This window comes from Amblyraja radiata, chromosome 9 (assembly GCF_010909765.2).
Source record: "Amblyraja radiata isolate CabotCenter1 chromosome 9, sAmbRad1.1.pri, whole genome shotgun sequence".
Lineage (NCBI taxonomy): Eukaryota > Metazoa > Chordata > Chondrichthyes > Rajiformes > Rajidae > Amblyraja > Amblyraja radiata.
This window is the reverse complement of record NC_045964.1, coordinates 14,616,879-14,639,949: the sequence shown is the minus strand read 5'-3', so window position 1 is coordinate 14,639,949 and position 23,071 is coordinate 14,616,879. Positions and strand designations below refer to the sequence as shown.

Below are 23,071 nucleotides of genomic sequence, written 5' to 3'. Positions count from 1 at the left end.
GGCCAAATGCTGGTAAATAGATCTAACTTAGGTAGACACCTTGGCCGGCATGAACAAGTTGGGCTGAAAGGTCCATTTTCTATGCTGTGAGTCGATGGCATCTTTTGGACAGATTAAGAAAAATATTACAGGACTGATGGAGATTCATAATCCATCAATACAGAAACAGGCAGTTTAGCCCACAAAATCTGTGCCAACCATCAAGCACCCGTTTGTCCTCATTCAACTTACTTTTGAGAGTATTTTCTGTGTTCTTCCAATGTTAGTGAAAGTAAAATAGTTTGAGCACTTGTGTATTTCTGATTTCAATGCCTAGTGGATACAGTGAAAACAAGTAATTAGAATAAGTCACACAAAGTTCCCTATCTTGTTGGAATACTTTGAATTTTTTCAGTAATTGCATCAACAAGTTTTGATCTCGAGGCCCTCTTGAAAAAACAGTTGACCACCTACTGCGACAAAACTGAATAGCCTGCATTTATTTGTGGCAAAAATTAACAAGTCTAAGAAGAGGATATTAGGGTAGGAAGAGGAAAGTGGTGTAAAGGTTTTAGGATATAAATTCTAGACCTTATAAACAAGAAATTCGGAGTAAATGAATATTGGTTGCTGAAGAAGCCAGCAATGGATGAATTCAAAGCTCCTGAGTCCAGATTTGAATCTACTTCATGAAAGAGTGTGCACCATCCATTATTTGTCTACAATAAATAGCATTGGGTGGGTGGGCGAATGCGTAGGAGAGTGTTCATTGGCATTTTTATAGGGAGACTGTTGGAGTAGCGGACTTGAATTGCTTAAATTGCAGTACAAGGATGACCAGTAAAGGAAATTATTCATGTGACAATTGCTTCTCTCTGGCTGAGTCGAGACACAGTTCGGGTATGCAGCAGGGCTCTGCTAGTATTCCACATTTTATATGGGAGAATTTAACCTGTATGAAGGAAATTTTTAATAATAAGGAATATGGTTGCAAACTCCATAATATTTCAGATATCTTGTATTTTAAAATACCCAGCAGTTGTGTTCAAAGTGTATAGGAAGGAACTGCAGATGCTGGTTTAAACTGAAGATAGACAAAAAATTCTGGTGGAACGCAGCGGGACAGGCAACATCTCTGGAGAGAAGAAATAGAGTTTGAAGAAGGGTCTCGACCCGAAACGTCACCCATCCCTTCTCTCCAGAGATGCTGCCTGTCCCGCTGGGTTCCTCCAGAATTTTGTGTCCGTCTAAGCAGTTGTATTCTATGTATATCCCAGACAGTATGCTTCTGAGACTTGAATTGTTTGATCTTGCTGTGCCTTTTATGCCACAGATTCTTAAGGCAGTTTGTACAATATAAACTAGCACATAAACTCTCCTATATTTTGTTCATTCATTTTATTCGGATCCCTTTCTAAGCCAATTGATTTGTCCAATTACAATTCAAGACATCAGTGTGAAATGTAATGTTGCATTTTTGATGAACAGACTGTCCTATGGAGCAGGATGAAGAGGAAAATGAGGAGTCCCGTTCAGCAGCAGAACTGTATGAAACTCTTCAAGAATATACAAACAGGTACGCAACAACGGAAGGAAAAATGATTGTGGCCATGTGACTTCTTGATCCATCACATTTTTAACCGACAAAGTGTTCCAAACTGGACTCGGTTAGCAACTAACCAAGGAAGGACATTCTTGCCATAGAGGGAGTACAGAGAAGGTTCATCAGACTGATTCCTGGGATGTCAGGACTTTCATATGAAGAAAGACTGGATAGACTCGGCTTGTACTCGCTAGAATTTAGAAGATTGAGGGGGGATCTTATAGAAACTTACAAAATTCTTAAGACAGGCTAGATGCAGGAAGATTATTCCCGATGTTGGGGAAGTCCAGAACAAGATATTCTCTCTCAACCCTGTCAAGCCATTCAATTTGGTCACAGTTTAAGGATAAAGGGGAAATCTTTTAGGACTGAGATGAGAAAAACATTTTTTACACAGAGAGTGGTGAATCTCTGGAATTCTCTGCCACAGAATGTAGTTGAGGCCAGTTCATTGGCTATATTTAAGAGGGAGTTAGATGTGGCCCTTGTGGCTAAAGGGATCAGGGGGTATGGAGAGAAGGCATGTACAGGATACTGAGTTGGATGATCAGCCATGATCATATTGAATGGCGGTGCAGGCGCGAAGGGCCGAATGGCCTAATCCTGCACCTATTTTCTATGTTTCTATGTATGAAATCATCAGCACGCTTAGTAGATCCTTCATCGCACTGATCAAGGGGTCTTCAACCGGAGTATACATGATGGAATTATTATTCCGTCAGTCAATGTTACATCACAAAAGTTATCTACTAATCACTGAGGGAGAAATCAGGTATTATATACTTGAGTCAATTCGAGGTTGGAATTCACTACCAAACCACAACTATGGTTCCATGTCACATGTACAACTGCACAGTGAAATTATTTTCTTACATACAGTCCAGTAGAGTATTGCCATACCTAAGCACACTCCCTGATTAGCAAGGTGTACAGAAATCGTCCACTGAGCCCACATGCAAGAGGCACCAGGTTTTGACACCATTTTCAATCCATGGTCTGTGCTCTAGGTCTTATGAGCGTCTCTTGGTCCAGGCAAGCCCCAGGTTGCTGCAGGGCCTCCAGCCATTGCCTTCCTTTGACATGTGGGTCAACCAGCAAACCAACGCCACTCTCCTCGTCCACCCACCTTTGTGCCCCGGGGGCGCCTCCTGCAGCCGACCTTTGTGCCCCTGTCCTCCTGCCGGCCTTGCCTTTCGCTCAATGCCGACTCCATGCTCACAGTTTCTGGTGTTCGGCGGACGAGCAGGACCTGCTCGGCAGCTTCTCCACTGCAGGCTCGCTGGGAGTTTATGCCAATGCGTGGTGCACTGGGAAAATCACAACACAGTTTCTAAAAACAAAAGCTTAATATGTTAATTTTTATTTTCTCTATTTTTATTGGGGGGGATAAAAGTCACTAGAAATAATTTGATGTGTCTTTTGGAGAGCTGGTTTAATCTGACACCTTCCATTATTTTACTCCATTGCTGCCTCTCAGTCACTTTCACTCTATCACAATGATGTTACTAAACTCCTTATAGCACATACCCAGCCTCACTCTCCTTCATGCACGTCTATACGTAGCCAGTCACAGTCTGCTTGATTCCACCTGCAGCCAGCCCCAGTTTCCTTCATTCCACGTATCAAATAGTACCCAGACCCAGTCTTCATTCAAGTGTCAATACATAACCAGCCCCAGTCTCCTTCCTTCCTATTCCCACACTGACCTTTCTGTCCTAGCTATCCTCCACTGGCTGAATGAGGCCAAACACAAATTAGAGAAACAGCACCTCATATTTTGCTTGGACATCTTACAATCCAGCGGTGTTAATATTGATTTCTCTAACTTCAAGTAACCCTTGCTTTCCCTCTTCGTCTCTCCCCCACCCTAGTTCTCTGAATAGTTTCACTGTCCTCCTGATTAATTTTACAGTTTGTATGCCTCGTTGTCACCTTCCCCTCAGCCAACAATGAACCATTCTACATTTTCTTGATCTGCATTGATCTGTTGTTTTCACACCATACATTCGCTTTGTACCCTTCCATATCTCCAGTTTCCGTCTCCCCTGACTTCTCAGTCTGAAGAAGGGTCTCGACCCGAAACGTCATCCATTCCTTCTCTCCAGACATGCTGCCTGTCTATCTTCAGTCTCCTTCAATCTGTCTATCACTATGTAACCAGCCCCAGTTTCAGTATCAATATGTTGGCAGCCATATTTTCCTTCATTGCATTGTAGTGCCACATATGTAGCTTCCAGCTTAAACTTTTCATAATTGAAGATGCTCAATGGTTATTAAATGTTCCCTGATGAGGAATGGTGATAAATTTAAGGCAAGCACCTTAGCTTGCTACCGCATGGTTTTCTGCATTGACAGAGACCTGGGAGAAATCTGTCTTCCACTGATTTGTATTGTGATGTTTGCAACAGAATCTAACAAGACATGATTTAATGTACAGAAACGGTAAAACTATTTTACTGTCAATCACACCTCAGCCAGTATTCCTTTTACTTAATACAAGAACATATACTGTCTTGCTCTTTTATTTTGCTTCCATTAATCTTGGCTTTTCCCCATTCTCTGTCTCATGGTCTGCTTGTATCATTGGATTCTGTGATATACTGTCAACATAGAAATGTTCTTCTTTTACCTCTGTGATTTAATTGAATGAGAAGAAAATTAACTTGCAATGTTTCAGCATTCTGGACATTAATGTTAACTTTATAATCCGAATTACTGTTTGCTCATTATTAATTTTGCTCATCCTATACTGCAAAGCTTTTGCTTAATTTGGGCTGAATGCATTGAAATGTTGCGTTTATTACAGATCTTTAGAAAGTAAGCCCTATGGCTGGTACCTGTGGAATTGTGTGAAATGTGGCATCACTCCATTTCTCCGCTGTTCTGCTTTGTTCTTCAACTTCCTGCTTGGTGTGCCACCGCCTGCAGATCTCTTAAAAGGTAAGTGAAGAGGAACTATTAAGGGCATGTCCCACTTTCACGACCTAATTCACGACCTCTGCCGAGTTTGCCCTTGACTCATACTCGCAGAATGGTCGTCACGAGGTTGTAGGTAGGTCGTAGTTGGTCGAGAATAAAGGGGAGGTCATTTAAGACTGAGGTGAGAAAAAACTTTTTCACCCAGAGAGTTGTGAATTTATGGAATTCCCTGCCACAGAGGGCAGTGGAGGCCAAATCACTGGATGGATTTAAGAGAGAGTTAGATAGAGCTCTAGGGGCTAGTGGAGTCAAGGGATATGGGGAGAAGGCAGGCACGGGTTATTGATAGGAGACGATCAGCCATGATCACAATGAATGGCGTGCTGGCTCGAAGGGCCGAATGGCCTCCTCCTGCACCTATTTTCTATGTTTCTATGTGATGCTAGTCGTAGGTGCTCGTGGCATCAAGTAGGTCGGGGCGTTTTTTCAACATGATGAAAAATGTCCCCAAGTAAAAAAGGTCGTGAATTAGGTCGTGAAAGTGGGACAGGCCCTTTACTAATCTAGTTAGAGCAGGATGTGGTGAATACAAAGATTCGCTTTTGTCAGAGAGGAGCGGGTAAAAATCACAAAAACCCAAACTGAAGACGAAGCAATAATTTTTATATTAATACAGCATTTTTAAACATTCAGAAGCCCTTCATTTGTATGCTGCCAAACAAAAGTTGGTCTAAACACCAAAAAAATATTGGTCTTTTCTATGGTTGCAGCTGTCGATTTTAAGAAACATTTGAGTGGATAGTGGGCTAAGGCTTTTGAGGTGGAATAACAGTTCTTCAAGGAATTGAAAGGCATGTGTGCCTGTGATGGAGCAAAGAAAATTGGGATATACTGGAGGCCAAAATAAGAATGTCATAAGGCAAAGAATAATGGCATGGCCTCTATGGTGACTTCTATGTAATAGGAAGAGGTTGAAGCAGAAGCTATATTTAAGAGGGAGTTAGATGTGGCCCTTGTGGCTAAGGGGATCAGAGGGTATGGAGAGAAGGCAGGTACGGGATACTGAGTTGGATGATCAGCCATGATCATATTGAATGGCGGTGCAGGCTCGAAGGGCCGAATGGCCTACTCCTGCACCTAATTTCTATGTTTCTATGTGATGGATGGGGATGAAATTGAAAAGGAACCAAATGAGAGGTATGGAGTATGACAAGCTGTGGTGATATTGGGGAAGTGGAGAACCCAGGCAACAATGGCAAGTTAGGAGTTGTCAGTATTACTCTGAGATGATTAAGTAAACGGAATAAACAATATACCACTGTCAGGAAAGGTTCTATGTTTGCAGTGATTCTTTGGATTTTATGGCACGGAAGTCTTTGGATTTTATGGCACTTGAGCCACATTTACTGATTTACTTTTACCCAGAAATGTAACTAAATCCCACTATGGCAGCTGGGGAAATTATATTCAAGAATCAATGCTTTCTTTATTTAAATGAAAGTTTGTCTCAATAACAGTTTCCACAAAACTACCAGATTGTTGTTGAAGTCCATCTGGTGTACTTTAAAATAGGAAGCTTGCAGCAATGTCACCCCAGTAGTTGCCTCTTCATTGCCTCTTCATTGCCTCTCATTTCAGGGATGGATGATAAATGCCAATGTTGTCAGCAATGTTCACATCTTCAGGGCAAACAGATATAATAATTCAGCTACCATGCGCATCGGTCTGGGAAAGAAGCTGAAAACACTGGAAACATTTAGCAGGTCGAGCAGCAGCTGTGGAAGGAGAAACTGTTACCATTTTGGGTCTAGAATCTTTCATCAGAACTGAGAAAGAGAAATGAACTAATTGCACATCTCAACTTTCAGACCAGGGTATTGAAGCATGGATGGTGATGAGTCAAGTGTACAGGAGAGAGATAGAACACCTGGTTGAGTGGTGTCACAACAACAATCTCTCATTCAATATCAACAAAAACAAGGAACTAATTGTTAACTTCAGAAAGGGGAAGTAAGAAGATTCAAATTTCTGGGTGTTAACATCTTGGATGACCTGTTCTGGGCCCAGCACATCCACAATTTTAATCCCAGTTTCTGTGGCACTAAGGGAGTAATACGGGCTCCTGGTGTTCCTTCTGCTAAATATGCCCTTGTTATCTTGTGACCATTCTCCTATACACACCATTCCTGAACCTTATGTTTTTTAGCAGCACAGGTATCAAGGGTTAAAATTAAAATGGTTTCCACGTGAATATAGTTTTTCCTTTGAGGCGATTATGGCTATTATATCTACATAAAACTAGTAAAATCTCTTCCAAAATCAGCACCAACCACAGTATAAAGTAACTGCTTTATTTTTATCTGACTGAAAAAGCATTTGTTCTCTCTTTCTTCCTAGGCTCTTCAGAAGGACAGTTTGAAGCCTTATGTTATTACCTGGCATTGCCAACCAATCTTTTCCAGCTTTTTCATGATTATAAGGACACAGTAACCCCTTTACTGCAAAGGTATGTATTACTTCTGACATTAAATGCTCAGTGATTAATGTAGATCAGGATAAAATGCTGATGATTGATTGGAATATTCAGCGCATATTCCGTGGCAAAGCAAATTAAAAGCAAATTAGTTCAGTTGCTGGAATTCTGAAATAAAAGCAGGAAATGCTGGGGATGCTCAGTGGACCAGGCAGCATCTGTGGAAAGAGGCATGTGCCAGCCTTCAGGTTTTGACGATGAATTCAATGGTTTCAGACTTGAGCACCAGTCTGGTATCTCATATTTTCAGCATTTTCATTGTTCTCGATTTTCATTCATGGCCTCCTCCTTCACCACCATCCATCAGGTAGAGATATCGCTTGTTCCATGTTCTTGCATTCCTTCCCTCACCTCTCTCTGCAGATTCACACGTGTTTCATTTCAAACTATTCCGAATCTGATGAAAATCATTGAGTCAAAGAGCAATACAGTGTGGGAAACAGGTCATTCGGCCCAACTTGCCCACACTGGCCAACATGTCCCAGCTACACTAGTCCCACCTGCCTGTGTTTGGGTCCATATTTCTGTTTCCATACTGTATCTCTAAACTAAACAGCATTCCTGATGTTTCTTCACCAATGTCCCATGCAAGTGAAACATAACTTCCATCCTTGTGTTTTCAATTCTCTAAGCAATAAACAATAATACTCTTAATATTTTTCCTACTTAACAGCCTTTTGTAAATCATGCACAAGGACACGCAGATCTTCTTTGTGCAATATCTCACTATTTGCATAATATTTTTTCTATTTTTCCCTCTAAAAATGAACACTATATTTTCACATATTCCATTCCATTTACCAGATCTTTCCCCACTCATTTCCGCAAGTGCTTCTTTTTGTTGTGTCATTACATTCTTTATAACAATCTACTTCCCTAACAGCCTTTCTATCATCTGCCATTCAAGGCTCCTCTGCTATTTGATAAAATCGTCGCTGATGACATTCCTCAATTCTATTTTTCTATCTTCCTTTGAATATCAAAACTCTTTCAATCTCAATCTTGGATAAACTCAAAACAAGATGATTTATTAAATCAATAATTGACCCCAGCCAATTTAAACTCAGCCCAGGGCTGAGATTTTTCTAATAGCCAACCTGAACCTGACCCACATGGCTGGTTTCCAACCAGTTTTGAGACAGTTTTGGTAGTCAGTTTCCAAACACCAATGGAACAACTACTGCCAACTGGGGAAGAGAATTCTAAGGAATCAATCACTGGAGCTGCAGCCATGTACTTTTCCTCTTACTCTTATCCTAACCTCATTTAGTTCGTCAGTTATTGTATTTTACTTTAGCAGATTGCGCTACAATGTTTGCACCATACTGCTGCTTTACATTTGGCGCCGTATCTATCATTATCATGTTTGAGCTTCATGCGACCATTTTATCTTAGTATACATGACAAAACCTAGCCTGAACCTGTGAAGAATTATTTTCCTGACTTAATTTCTTATCTCCATCTCTTTATCCTTAGTCTATGCATGAAGCCAAATGAAACAACTTTTCAGCATGCAGCTTGTAATTGAGAACCCATTGAGAATCCTGAGTGTTTCAATGAGAGCAGCTCCCATTTATCTAGGCTCCATTTTATGTTTATTTGGGATTTTTGGATTCCAAAGATGAAGGATAGTGATGGGAGTGTTCTGCAAGGATGAATGCTGGGACTTTTGTTTATTATATATAAGTGACCTATGCAAATATAGGCGGGTTGGTTGGTGAGTTGATATAGATCAGTACAGACATGGGTGGAAAATTGGTAGAAGTGAGTGAAAGCTTTTTCACTTTGGCAGGTCAAATGTAATGGGAAGCTATAACGTTAATGGTAGGAGCCTTAACAGCATTAACGTGCAGAAAGATTTAGGAGTCCAAGTCTATAGCTTATTGTAAATGGAAACACGTAGATAGTGGTAAAGAAGGTATGGTACGTCTGCCTCAATGATTGGGACATTGAGTATAAGAGCCAAGGAATCATGTTGCAGTTTGATAAAACATTGGTTAGGCTTCATTTGGAGTATTATGTGGAGCTCTGGTCACCCCATTACAGGAAGGATGTGGTGGCTTTGGAGGGTGCAGAAGAGGTTTACCAGAAAGCTGCCTGAAATTGTGGGTATTAGCTAAAAGAAAAGGTTGGGCGAAATTGGTTTGTTTTCTCTGGAACATCGGAGGTTAGGAGGAGACCTGATATAAGTATATAGAAGTATATAAAATTGTGAGTTGCATATATAACATCCACAGTCAGAACCTTTTTTCCATGGTGGAAATGTTGAAGACTGGAGGTGATAGCTTTACGGATAAAGGGGGAAACTTTAAAGGACATGTGCAGGGCAAGTTTTTTTGCACAGATTGGAGTTGCCTGGAACATGCTGCCAGAGGTGGTGGTGGTGGAAGAGATACAATAATGGCGTAATATGGTAATGGAGGGATATGGATGACGTGCAGACAGAGACGATTAGTTTAACGACATAATATTCGGCACAGACATTGTGGACCACAGAGCCTGTTCCTGTGCTGTTCTATGTAATTCTAAGGAACTGAAACCACATGCATGTATGCCAATTAATGCGCTCACAGTATTTGTATAATTTTGTATCAAATAGATTTTTATTGCAGTAAATGTATTTGTTTATTTAATTGCATAGTATTTTGTGAGTTAACATAAACATACATGAAGAATGCTATTCTATTCCTTTAGAGCTCAAGTTTATTAATCGATTTATTTTTGAAAAGGACTTCCCAGCTTTTCGATCTAAAACAAGAATGTTGCAACTGAGTATTCTATAGATAATGTTTTTGTTTTATTTCAGGTGGTGTTCTGATTCTTCAGTGCAAAGTTTTCTCAAGGGACAGAGAACATCAGTTTGGTAAGTAAGTCTTGCGTCTCAGCATCTGGTTGTGTTGTCTCTTTGACAAGACCACATTCAAAATCCAGAATTGTATGTGTGTGTGGGAGGGTGGGAGTAAGGATTTTTGAGGATTGATATTTGTGGAATTCCCTGCCACAGAGAGCAGTGGAGGCCAAGTCACTGGATGGATTTGAGAGAGAGTTAGATAGAGCTCTAGGGGCTAGTGGAATCAAGGGATATGGGGAGAAGGCAGGCACGGGTTATTGATTGGGGACGATCAGCCATGATCACAATGAATGGCGGTGCTGGCTCGAAGGGCCGAATGGCCTCCTGCACCTATTTTCTATGTTTCTATGAAAAGGTGCAGATAGTTACAGGGAAAGGCAGACAGGAAAGATAATTGCAGGAATCTGAACAGAAGTAGACATAACTTAATGGTAGATCTAAACAAGATAAGCCTTATACCTTTAACTGTCTATACTTGATCTCTTCCATTGCCATGATGAGACCACTTGCAAACTTGAAGAGCAGCACCTTATATTCTGTTGGGTAGCCTACAACCCAACGGCATGAACATTGAATTCTCCAATTTCAAAGAAAACCTCTTCCCCCCCCCCCCCCCCCCCACCATGTCATCTAGATTGTTTCCCCTCATCTACTTTCTCTTTCTTATCACCCATCTCCACCCACTCCGTCCTCATTTCTCAACTCCTCCCCCTGTTCCCTTTACCCACTATCTCTCTCTATGGTTCTACATTTAACTCCTCTCCTCCCTTATTTGTGAGATTTTACCATCTGCAGTGCTTCCTCTTCTCCACTTCTCTCTCTCCATTCTTCTCTCCCCCACCTGACTCATCTGTCCATCATTATCTGGATCCACCTATATCAATTGCTACCTCCTGGCCCACTGCTTCCCCTCACCTCTTTTTACCAGCTTTCTCCCCTCTCCTCGAATCTTGAAAAAGGATCCTAACCCAAAACTTTGTCCATTTCCCTCCACAGAAGCTGTCTGGCCCACTAAATTACTCTTTCGAGATATAGAACAGAAACAGGCACTTCCGCCCACTGAGTCCGTGCCGAGCAACAATAATAATAATAATAATGGATGGGATTTATATAGCGCCTTTCTAATACTCAAGGCGCTTTACATCGCATTATTCATTCACTCCTCAGTCACACTCGGTGGTGGTAAGCTACTTCTGTAGCCACAGCTGCCCTGGGGCAGACTGACGGAAGCGTGGCTGCCAATCTGCGCCTACGGCCCCTCCGACCACCACCAATCACTCACACATATTCACACACATTCACACACAGGCAAAGGTGGGTGAAGTGTCTTGCCCAAGGACACAACGACAGTATGCACTCCAAGCGGGATTCGAACCGGCTACCTTCCGGTTGCCAGCCGAACACTTAGCCCATTGCGTCATCTGTCATCCCAAGCAATCACCCATACACTAGCACTATTCAACACACTAGGGACAATTTATAATTTACAGAATCTAATTAATCTACAAACCTGTACTTCTTTGGAGTGTGGGAGGAAACCGGAGCAGCCGGTGAAAACCTACACGGTCACGGGGAGAACGTACAAATATCTATACAGGATCGAACCTGGGTCTCTCACGCTATAAGGCAGCAACTCTACCGCTGAGCCACTGTGCTGTCCAGCAATTATGTTTGGACTCATCCTCCTTGTTCACTTTAAAGCTTAACCTTTGTGCAGATGGGTGGTAATGAAAGGTTAGATTTTTAAATAAAATTTGGCACCACATTGAGCACACCAAAGCATAACAGTGGTTTCACACAACAGCAACTAACTGAGACAGGCTGCATTGGGATGAGCAGTTGGATTTGTTTGTGCAAGCCAGTTCTGGTTGTTCCCAGTGGGTGACCTTTTAGTCCAGGTCCAGGGATGGCAGTGTAAGGATAGGAGACAAGCTGTCCCAGAAAACGACAAACCTGTGGCATTCTCTATCACGGAAACTAAGATGATATCATTGAACATGTTAAAAAAATATGTTCAATATTGTTCCAGGAGAGAGAGAGAGCAGGAATGTAGGGCTGAATTTGGATGAATCCCCTTGAATGGTGGACCAGGCTCAAAAGATGGACCCTGTGGCTCAGCACTTCAACTCCCCCTCCCATTCCGAATCCGACCTTTCTGTCCTGGGCCTCCTCCATGACCAGAGTGAGCACCACCGGAAATTGGAGGAACAGCACCTAATTTCCGCTTGGGCAGTTTGCACACTAGCGGCATAAACATTGACTTCTCCAATTTCCGGTAGCCCTTGCTGTCTCCTACCCTTCTCAGCTCTCCCTCAGCCCTCTGGCTTCTCCTCTTCCTTTCTCCTTTCTTCTCCCCGCCTCTCCCCCACCCTACATCAGTCTGAAGAAGGGTTTAGACCCGAAACGTTGCCTATTTCCTTCGCTCCATAAATGCTGCTGCACCCGCTGAGTTTCTCCAGCACTTTTGTCTACCTTCGATTTTCCAGCATCTGCAGTTCCTTCTTAACCACTTTTTATTCTGTTCTGTAACCTCCAATCCAGCGGGCTTTTTAAATAATTTGAGATGGAAAGGAAAGAATGATGCTACCATTTTGGATACTCAGAAAGTGAATTAAACATGAGCTCAAATTTATTCATAATCACTTAACCTGAAAGTGACAGCACAGGTAGAAAGAGCGGTGAAGATAGTTTATGGAAAGCTTGCCTTCATCGGGCATTGAATATTGGAGGTGGGAAATCATGTACAAATAAAGTCCCATGCAAATCATTGTTTCGACCATATTTGGAATATAGTCTGCAGTTCTCATCACTGTGCTGTGGGAAGGACCTGATTAAGCTAGAGAGGGTGCCAAAAAGATTCACAGGGATGTTGCCTGGATTAGAAGGTTTGCGTTAAAAGGAAAGATTGGATCACCTGGGCCAGTTATCCTGGGAATGGAGGGTTACCTTATTAAGGTTTATAAAATCATGAGGGGCATAAATGAGGTGAATGGTCACTGTCATTTTCCTAGCGGTGATGAGTATGAAACTAGTAGGCGCAGATTAAATGACGGAAAAGATTTAAAGGGAATCTGAGGGGCAACTTTTTCATAGAGAGTGGTGGGTATAAGGAACGTGCTGTCAGAGGAGATGGTAGGGGCACCAGTTACAATGTTAAAATACATTTGGACAGGTACATGGATAGGTACAGTGTAGAAGGATATGAGGAACCTGGGATTAGAATAGATAGGCATATTGGAATGGTCAAGTTGAACCATGGGCCCATTACTGTGCTGATTAGCTGTGTGACTCTCAAACATCGAAGGACTAAAAAAACCCAAATGCATTTCCTACTGTCCTTCCATCCATTTATATTGAAGAGCTTGAGAGAACCAGTGAGAAAGTCGAAAGACAACTTGTTTGGTATGTTCCACTTTCTCCAAAAGATGAATGATGGCAGTTGTACAGAACTCTTATTAAAGCTATATCAGTGCATTGTCTCTTAATGCTCCTTAACAATAAATTGTTTCTTGAAGCTATCCGAGAGAACGAAATCAATTAATAGATCTCCCAGAAGACTACAGTTCTCTTCTGAACCAAGGTTGTCAGCATAGGTGAGTTAATTGTAGAATATTTCCTTTTGAGTATTGCCTTGTTGTGTACTGTAACAGTCCTGGAAGTAAATGTGTGTGTGTATGTGTATAAGTGTAAGTGTCAATGGAATAGACTGTACAAAGTTCTACTTCCCAAGAATGAAAGCACTTTCAAAATTGGCATTTCCTCTGCAGGATCACTCTTGAACTGATATTTGGAAATTATTAGATTCAGTGACTTACTATTTTGCAGCTCTTTGTCCGGACACTGAGCTGTAATATAGGCTGAGGGAGACCAGAGCCACTGATGTATGTGCTTCCAAGAACAGTAAAATGCAAAACAGGAGCAGAGCATAGCAAATCAGACTGCCACCTTTGATTCTTTACCTCAAAGGAGATTTGTAATCAGAAGTGTGAAGTGCAGGCATTGGCTTGTCATAAGGAATAGGAGTAGAATTAGGCCTTTTTGGCCCATCAAGTCTACTCTGCTATTCAATCAAGGCTGATCTATCTCTCCCTCCTAACCCCATTTTCCTGCTTTCTCCCCATAACCTCTGACACCTGTACTTATCAAAAATCTATCTATCGCTGCCTTCAAAATATGCACTGACCTAGCCTCCGCAGCCTTCTGTGGCAAAGAATTCCACTGATTCACCACCCTCTAACTAAATAAATGTCTCCTCATCTCCTTCCTAAAAGAACATCTTTTAATTCTGAGGCTAGTCTTAGACTCTCACACTAGTGGAAACATCCTCTCCACATCCACTCTATCCAAGCCTTTCACTATTCTGTATGTTTCAATTAGGTGCCTCCTCATTCTTCTAAAGTCCAGCGAGTACAGGCCCAGGGCCAACAAACACTCATCATAGGTTAACCTACTCATTCCTCGGATCATTCTTGTAAACCACCTTTGGACCCTCGCCAGAGCCAGCACATCCTCAGATATAGAGCACAAAATTGCTCACAATATTCCAAATGCAGCCTTACCAGCACCTTATAGAGCCTCAGCATAACATCCCTGTTTCTGTATACAAGCCCTCTTGATATAAATGCTAGCATTGAGTTTGCTTTCTTTACTACCGATTCGACGTACAGATTAACTTTTTGGGAATCCTGTACCAGCACTCCCAAGTCCCTTTGCACCTCAGATTTCTGGATTCTCACCCCATTTAGAAAATAGTCTACACCTTTATTCCTACTATTGAAATGATTGACTGCACATTTTGCTACACTATATTCCATCTGCCACTTCTCTGCCCACTCTCCCAACCTATCCAAGCCATTTCTGAAAATCTAATTAAACACCATCTACTGACTCCTTTGTCTGTCCTGCTATTTACTTCTTCAAAGACTTCCTGCAATATAATTATCCAATATCATTGGAGAAGATCTGGGTTTCTGGGTTGAGCATCTCCTTCAGGCGGATCGTGCACTGAAACCACTCTGCTGTTCTGATCTGATCCTGCAAAGGAATCTGATAATCACAGGGCCAAAAGAGATCATTTGATTTAAAGCATCAATCTGGCTCTTCAGGAGAACGCTTTCTGGTTATGACTCTGCTCATTTTTTGCTTTAATAAAAATCTGCTTTATGGTTTAGGCCATATTTTCATCTATTACCTTTTGAGGATTGCTTTTAAACCTGCTTCTTCAACATTATTAAACTTTTCAGATAAAAACTATTCACAATATTTTAAAAAAACACTTTTCCCGAGTCCTTTGTTAAACCGGTGACTTTTGGATCATGGCCTTCCTTCTTTGCTAATGGGGATGTGTCGAGGTGAGAGGATTGAGTGCATGTGCAAGATTTAAGTGCTATTACCTGGAACTAATTTCTGCTCTTTCACCAGTTGCCCCAGATCATCTGATGATGAGCCCAAGAATTTTGCCCTCTGCATGTTCTGTGGAGCCATGCTGTGTTCACAGAGTCAGTGTTGCAGGGAAGAAGTGAATGGAGAAGAGTTTGGCGCATGTGCAGCTCATGCTATTAACTGTGGATCCGGTTTGGGAATATTCCTCAGGTATCTTGTTATGCAAACTGATTTGCGCTTAATTAATGGCACAGAGTTATCATGATCATGTACTACACAAAGAGTTTATGTTGTGCGGGTCGCTAGAAAATTATGCTGTTGGTCTATAGATTTACCGTTGCAAGTATTGATTAATGTACCCTTTGAAAATGGCATTGCTCACTGCTTTATCAAAACTATTTTTCTCATCTCTTTTGATTTGGTTAGTTTAATTGATGGCAGCTCAAACACTGCATTCATCACTGAGGATGTGTCTTTCATTCCATCCAGTTGAGGAAGATGATGATAGCCAATGTGCCAGAGAGACAAAGAGCTCTGCAGGTTCAAGGCTCAAGAACCAGTCATGGCTGGGGTGATGGTTGCAATGTTACAGCTAAATCTGTTTGGCCACTGATGGGTCATGTACGGTTACCACTTGTTAGAATCTATTGACCGATACTGAACAGGTTTGGCTTGCAAGTGTCGCAGTAGCCTACTTATATTTGCAGTTAGGCCCACACACTGATTGTAGACCAAGGATTTGAGGGATCAGTGATCAAACAGGGCCTACAGAAACCAAAGTCCAGCATCGTAGTGAGACAGACAGCACATCCCAGGATCCGAGGGACCATTCTTTTAATCGCTCAAACCTGGACTTTACCGCAAGCTCTTCCCTAAATGTAACAGTTAGATGAGTAAGGAATCAAAGCTACCAAATCAAATTAAAGCTAATGCAAATAAATGATAAAGTGGAAGTTACTATACCTATTGCGACATTACAAGCAAATTGGAGAGTTTGCTTCTGACAACATCTTCAGGCAGTAGGATATCAGAATATTTGATGTTACCTTTCCACCCACCAGGATACGGGAGTGTCAGGTGTTGCTGCTGGCAGGAAAGAACAGAGGATGTTTCATACCCGCTCCATACCTGGACGATTACGGAGAGACTGACCAGTTGCTCAGGTATGATTATTTCAAAGAAATGTATTTGCTAGCATTGAATTGTTTGTTGATATCTTTCCAAGCAATGACCTTTTCTGAATCTGTGCTATCAGGGACTATATGGATACTGCAGAGTAAGTGGATTCCATAAAAGTTATCAATGGATGTTATAGTTCATTGGGATCGAAGTAGGGATGCTGTGACCGGAAAGAGTAGTATTAATAGCTGAAGATTTGATGCATCAGGAGTAGACATCACTTACTCACTTTTCCTCCATCTACCTGGAGCAGAAATTAATTATCTATTAAGGAATTATTGGAAAGGTCATATAGAAAACAAAAAGTTGATATAAATGGGTCATTTTCAAACTAGAGGGAGGTAACTTGTGCAGTATCTCAGGGATTGGTTCTAGACCTTTAATGGTTTACAATTTCTATCAATGACCTGGAGGAGGGAACAAAACGTACGGTTTCCAAGAGTGCTGACGATACAAAAATAATGGAAGAGCATGTATATTAATGACATGTGTCTATAGAACAGGATATAAATGGATTGGGAAATTGATCAAAACTTGACAAATGGAGTTTAATGCTGAGAAGATTGAGGTCATGCACTTCAGTAAGAGGATGGCAGTTACCTAAGTAACTGCCAATGCAGGAATCTCGAGCAAAGCACAAAGTGCTGAAGGAACTCAGCGGGTCGGGCAGCAACAGCGTGACAGTCGATCGAGCAGGGGAGACGGAGAGGACGGAGACTGCAACTGAGTGAAGCTCAGAGGAAGCAGGCGTTCTCTTGAATGAATCACACAAAGTTAGCAGGCAGATCTAACAAGGCAAATGGCATGTAGTCGTTTGGCACTGTCTGAAACTGAATAACTTTGCACTTGTCATTCTTGACCATCTGAGGCTTAGACCTAATTTTCATTCCCTCACCAGGGCCACCATTTTTCACTCCTTATAACATTTCTTGCATCAGTTCATCTGCTGAGTTATCAGTTTCATCAAAACGATTGTTGACTGGCCAGTCAACTTATTCCAGTTGATAATTAGGCAACACCAGCATTATGAAGGATTACATTTGCTTCATTCTTGGATTGCAAAAGTCCTGTCATGCTGGTTGAAGACTTTGTGGAACCAATGTCTTCATGTCTCGTTGCCTCCTTTGCCACCTGAATCTTCCAGTACACTCCTGAATAGCCTCCCTTCTTTTATCTCTATCTCTTCTCTATATATATATAACTAAAATACTTTGTCTTGTTTGTGCCCACAATGTGTCTCGTGTCAATCTGGTTAATTCCTATCTTCTTCCAAACGCTGAGCCACAGCATTCCCATTTTTACACATCCTACTCACATTTTTCCCGTGGCGGCGATAAACATCTTCCGTCGCATTTCTACCTATATTTCCGAAGTTATTAATTGTTGAAAGTTTTAAAACAGCCCGATTTCTTCCAACTCACCCATTTTGGGGGAAATAATCCGAGTGACGTCACAATGCACTCGCAAGGCAGGACGGGCCACTCTGGGATGGAGGGGCACTCCAACGCTCCAAACCCCCCCCCCCCCCCTTCCCCCCCCCCCCCCCACCCAAGCTCTTGTTCTTCCAATCTGACCACCTAATATTTCTAGAGGAAAGATTATCTTCCAGCTCCGAACTGGATCCATTAGTAGTTCTGTCGTATTTTTATTTCTGTCATTTTGTTTTCTATTTCTGCAACTGCAATCCTGTTGTATTCATGTGGATTATCTCCTTGCAATAATAACATCTTTCACCTGAAAACTTGAGAATATGAAGTCTTGTACAATTACTATTTCCAGAGATTTAATGAATTTGGATACTTTTTCTTAAAGGAGAGGCAATCCATTGCATCTGTGTACCGAGCGATACAAGAAGCTCCAGCAACTGTGGCTTCAGCACCGCATTCTCGAAGAGATCACGAGGAATCAAGATGCGAACCAAATAATCTTTGATTGGCAACAGTTCTGAATCATTGACACAAACACGTTTGGGCAACGCACCATCACTGCACCTTGCTGTTTCTATCACGTCAGTGACTATTTTCTCAGAGCTGATTAACTGATGTGAGCTGCTTCTAATCTGCTGTGACTGTAATCTAGTTACATTGCAGCCAGCTCATACCAGCAAGGAAGCCAATGACTTTCTGTTTTCTGGCCTCATACACTCTTTTTAAAATGGAATACCCTTTGACCATAGTTCTTACATGGAAACCTTGGTGTAGAAAAGGAAAAGTAATCGGAGAGTGAATTTACAAATTTTAATTGATGGATATATTTCTTCCAGTTCCCATGCCTCCCTTTCACTGCCTTTGTTATGTAAATCACTTTCTGTTGTGTCAACCAGCCCTAGAAAGGTCAGAGTAGTCAAAGTTGCTGATATTTTATTTGGTGCCTATTGTAGAACAGTTGAAGTAGGATAAGGCTGTGTACATTTGAAGCCGCAGTGATCAGAACCATTCCTGCCACTCCATCTTGCTTAAGTTTAACTTTTTAAAATTACAATGCTTAACTATGTTCAGGATGCACCAGGGATCTGGAGAAGCATGTTGTGATCACAGAATTGAGAAACACATTTATCTCCTATAATATTCTGCTTTGTTTCATTATTTTGATCCATGCAATTGACATCAGACAGAAGTCAATGCTAATTGACAAATGCTGTATTTGATTTTGCTAAATTTATTTCTGAAAATAATGTTATTTTGAGAATGCAGACATTATTTTACATTCTTGAAAGTATTGCACGGTGATGAGAACATTAGAACATAATAGCAGGAGGCAGGCATCTGCCCACCCCCACCCCCACCCCTCCCCATTTGTTGCCTCATTTGTAAGACCCTCATTGATTCTGTTCTAACAACGCAAGCTTATTTCAGTCAGTTAAAGTTTAAAATAAGTGTGGATAATAAACTAAACTATTGAAGAGGAGCTAATATGTATCTTATTATCAAATATTAAACATGAAAACTTTCAGAGAGTGGATACTGCTGTATTGAATTTGTGAGTGTTTCAAAGTCTGCCTAGTTGCTGAAAGTTCTGTGTAAAAGTATATTTGGTGACAAAATACAGTGTAAGTTGTATGTGCCTGCCCTATTTCATATGGTGCTTTACTGTGAATCGCAATTAATTGTGATGCTCTTTAGCACGGTGAAAGCAGAATTGTTGGAACAGGGGAGATTTTTACCCACTCCCAGGTTCAACTGATATAGGTATCTGATTTTCCATCTGTTTCTGTATTAAGGGGACCGTGTGACCTAGTACTAGTTCTGCCAAGTTTCAACAGATATTTTATAAAGTTAAATACAAATGAAGAATGTATCAAATGCAGTGTATTTTCTGTTTTTATTTTTGGGGTGGGACTGTACAATAAATGACATGATTACTAAATAATAGCCCTGTGGTGTATGCATTTTTACATTGGTGAGTTATCAGTGATCCAGCACTAATCAATTTGATGTGTTATAACAGTCATGCTGTCATGACCATTGGTGGTAAGAACATAGTGAGCTGTCGTTTAAGATTTTTAGCCACATTTTCAGTGCACACTGATTTAAAACCTAAGTCATTGTTTTTGGGTGAAATTCGGTAGCATTTAAGGAACTGCTTAAAGCCTTAGTGAAATCTGGAAATGCAGGGGAGGTGGAAGGGAATTGTTGGCAGCTGGTCTGATGTTCACGTTTGAATCACTGCCCTTTAAATTAACTCTGTGCCCACAGTTCCAGCCTTTCACATGTGTGCTTTGAGTACCAATTACAATTCCAGTCTGAGTTAGTTCGTTATTGAGAAATGGGGAGTTTAGCTCAGTGGCGTCACTAACCTGAATCCAGTTGCGTGTCTTTTGATCAAAGTTGCCACAGCCACGTTCTGTGGAGTTACAAACTTGTAGAAGTGGACTGATGCAGTGGCCCAGAGAGTCCAACCAGTCTGGGTTCCCTGGAAAACACCAAAGCTACCCAGAAATGATGGAATAAGAACAGGAATGGCTGGTAAGTCCAGTAGAAGGCACAGCATCTGCGGAAAAAGAAAAACAATGGAAATTGGAGCGTACCAGTGATTACACAGCAGGCACTCAAAAGCTGAAACAAAAGCTGCTGTATGCTGGATATTTCCCACGTGTTTTTATTTCAGATTATTCTGTATCTGTTCTGGCATTTTTTTCTTTGTTTCTTCCTCCTCTGGTTTCCATCTGCTTGCATTTCCTGACAGATTAACAACCTCTCTCAAACAGCACCGGTCGACATTACCAATTTTCTCTTGGATGTCTCCTTTATCGTATTGATAGGATGAATGCACAGTCCTTTTCCCAGGGTGGTGGAATCAAGAATCAGAGGACATGGGTTTAGGGTGAGAGGGGAAAGGCTTAATGAGAACCTGAAGGCAACATTTCTTTATATGGAAGGCAGTGAGCATATGGAACAAGCAGCCAGAGGAAGTTGACAGGTACGACAAGATGGGCAAATAAGGCTAGCAGATGCTGATTTATACCAAAGATGGATGCAAAATGCTGAGTAACACCAGGCAGCATTTCTGGACAAAATGAATATGTGATGTTTTCGGCTGGGACTCTTCTTTAGACCTTCAGCTTAGATGGGCATCTTGGTCGGCATGGACGAGGTGGATCAACGTGTCAATTTCCAGTGCGTTACCCATGCTTCATGGGTAAGTGGCTGCTTCTAGTTGAGCCTGAGTCGGTGTGCAAAGTCGCTCATTCCAGGATGTAGGCGGCCGAGTTCAGTGGTCCAGATTTTGTGCGTTTCAGTGAGATTTCTTGCTCTTCTGAACTCTAAATAATACACTGCCCAGTTTACTTGATCTAGCAAACTTGCTTTCTGTGGTAGCAGTCAAGTGAACTCGCTCTATGCCATATATATCCTTTGGTTTGGGTCAGGTGACTGAAACCTCACCCAACAATCCATTTTCAGATCCTGCAGTGGTGCCAAAAAGTTAAATTCCATTTGCCATTCCTTTGCCCACCTTTCCAAAAGATCTGGAATCTGTTGATAATTTAGATATCCTTCCTTATGACTAATGGCCTTAAGACCTCACAGTCAAATGTTGGTGTCATTTGCAAATGTATGTATAATGTTAACACATTGTCATCATCCAAACAATGAATGAATAAACAAACAACAGGAGACCAAACACCGGGCACTTTGACACGCAGGTCCCTCATCAGATAAAACAACCCTCCACAACGACACTTTGACTCCTTCCTCTAAGCCAATTTTGAATCCATTGGCCAGCTCACCTTAGATTTCATGACAACTAACCTACACCATCATGTGAGACCTTGTCGAAGACTTTGTGGTCTGTATGGACACTGCCCTGTCCTCATCAATACTTTTTGTGACCTCTTCAAAAAAAACTCTTGGATTTGTGAGAGATGATTGCCATCAAACGCAGCCACGCTGACTATCTCCCAAAACAGTCCATGCCTATTCACATACCCCAGGAATCCCCTGCAATACCTTTCATAAGGTCATAAGTGATAGGAGTAGAATTAGGCCACTCGGCCCATCAAGTCAATCATGGCTAATCTATCTCTCCTTCCTAACTCCATTCTCCTTCCTTCTCCCCATAACCTCTGACACCTGTACGTATCATGAATCTATCTCTGCCTTAAAAATATCCACTGACTTGGTCTCCACAGCCTGCTGTGGGAAAGAATTCCACAGATTCACCACCCTCTGACTAAATACATTTCTGCTCATCTCCTTCCTAAAAGAACATCCTTTAATTCTGAGGCTGAGACCTCTAGTCCTATACTCCCCCACTGGTGGAAACATCCTCTCCACATCCACTCTATCCAAGCCTTTCACTATTCTGTATGTTTCAATGAGGTCCCCCCTCATTCTTCTAAACGGCCGAGTGCCGACAAACACTCATCATAGGTTAACTTACTCATTCCTGGGATCATTCTTGTAAACCTCCACTCGACCTTCTCCAGAGCCAGCACATCCTTCCTCCGGTATGGTGCCCAAAATTGCTCACAATATTCCAAATGCGGCCTTACCAGCACCTTATAGAGCCTCAACATTACATCCCTGTTTTTGTATACAAGCCCTCTTGAAATAAATGCTAGCATTGCGTTTGCTTTCTTTACTAGCAAATTCAGGGAGATTCTGCTATATCAGGCTGAGAGATTAAAGGGTAGACACAAAATGCAGTGGGTCGGGCGGCATTTCTGGACAAAAGGAATAGGTGACATTTTGGGTCGAGACCCTTCTTCAGACTGAGTCGGGGAAAAGAGGAACAAGAGATATAGACGGTACCAAGGACAAATGAATGGAAGATATGCCTATATCTCCCGTTTCCCTGTCAGTCTGAAGAAGACCAGTCGACCCAAAATATCACCTATTCCTTTTCTCCAGAGATGCTGCCTGATCCGCTGATTTACTCCAGCCTTTTGTGTCTGTCTTCAGTTTAAACCAGCAACTGCAGTTCCTCCCTGTACAAGGTATGTGCCGTTTTTGTGTGTATTAGCGTGTGTCCAGTCAGATTTGGCTTCCAGTCAGATTAACAATCACGCAAGTTTCCATACACACACACACACACTTACTTCAGCAAATAGCGACCAACACAGTGCTGACAATGATGGGGGAAATTGATGAGGGTTTACTGCATTTAAAAATATATATTTTTTAAA

At 41.7% G+C, this 23,071-nt stretch overlaps 1 protein-coding gene across 1 annotated transcript in view; it reads left to right on the top strand.

The window, feature by feature from the left end:
• ubr1 (ubiquitin protein ligase E3 component n-recognin 1) overlaps window positions 1-19,817 on the top strand; it is a 142,121-nt gene extending 122,304 nt beyond the window's left edge. Inside the window, exons 40-47 of the mRNA XM_033026751.1 lie at window positions 1,468-1,555; window positions 4,389-4,522; window positions 6,899-7,007; window positions 9,841-9,897; window positions 13,401-13,478; window positions 15,307-15,477; window positions 16,329-16,430; window positions 18,259-19,817. Coding sequence (XP_032882642.1) covers window positions 1,468-1,555; window positions 4,389-4,522; window positions 6,899-7,007; window positions 9,841-9,897; window positions 13,401-13,478; window positions 15,307-15,477; window positions 16,329-16,430; window positions 18,259-18,394 — 875 coding nt within the window. The 3' untranslated portion in view covers window positions 18,395-19,817. The remainder of the gene's footprint in view (window positions 1-1,467; window positions 1,556-4,388; window positions 4,523-6,898; window positions 7,008-9,840; window positions 9,898-13,400; window positions 13,479-15,306; window positions 15,478-16,328; window positions 16,431-18,258) is intronic.
• Window positions 19,818-23,071: the final 3,254 nt, after the last annotated feature.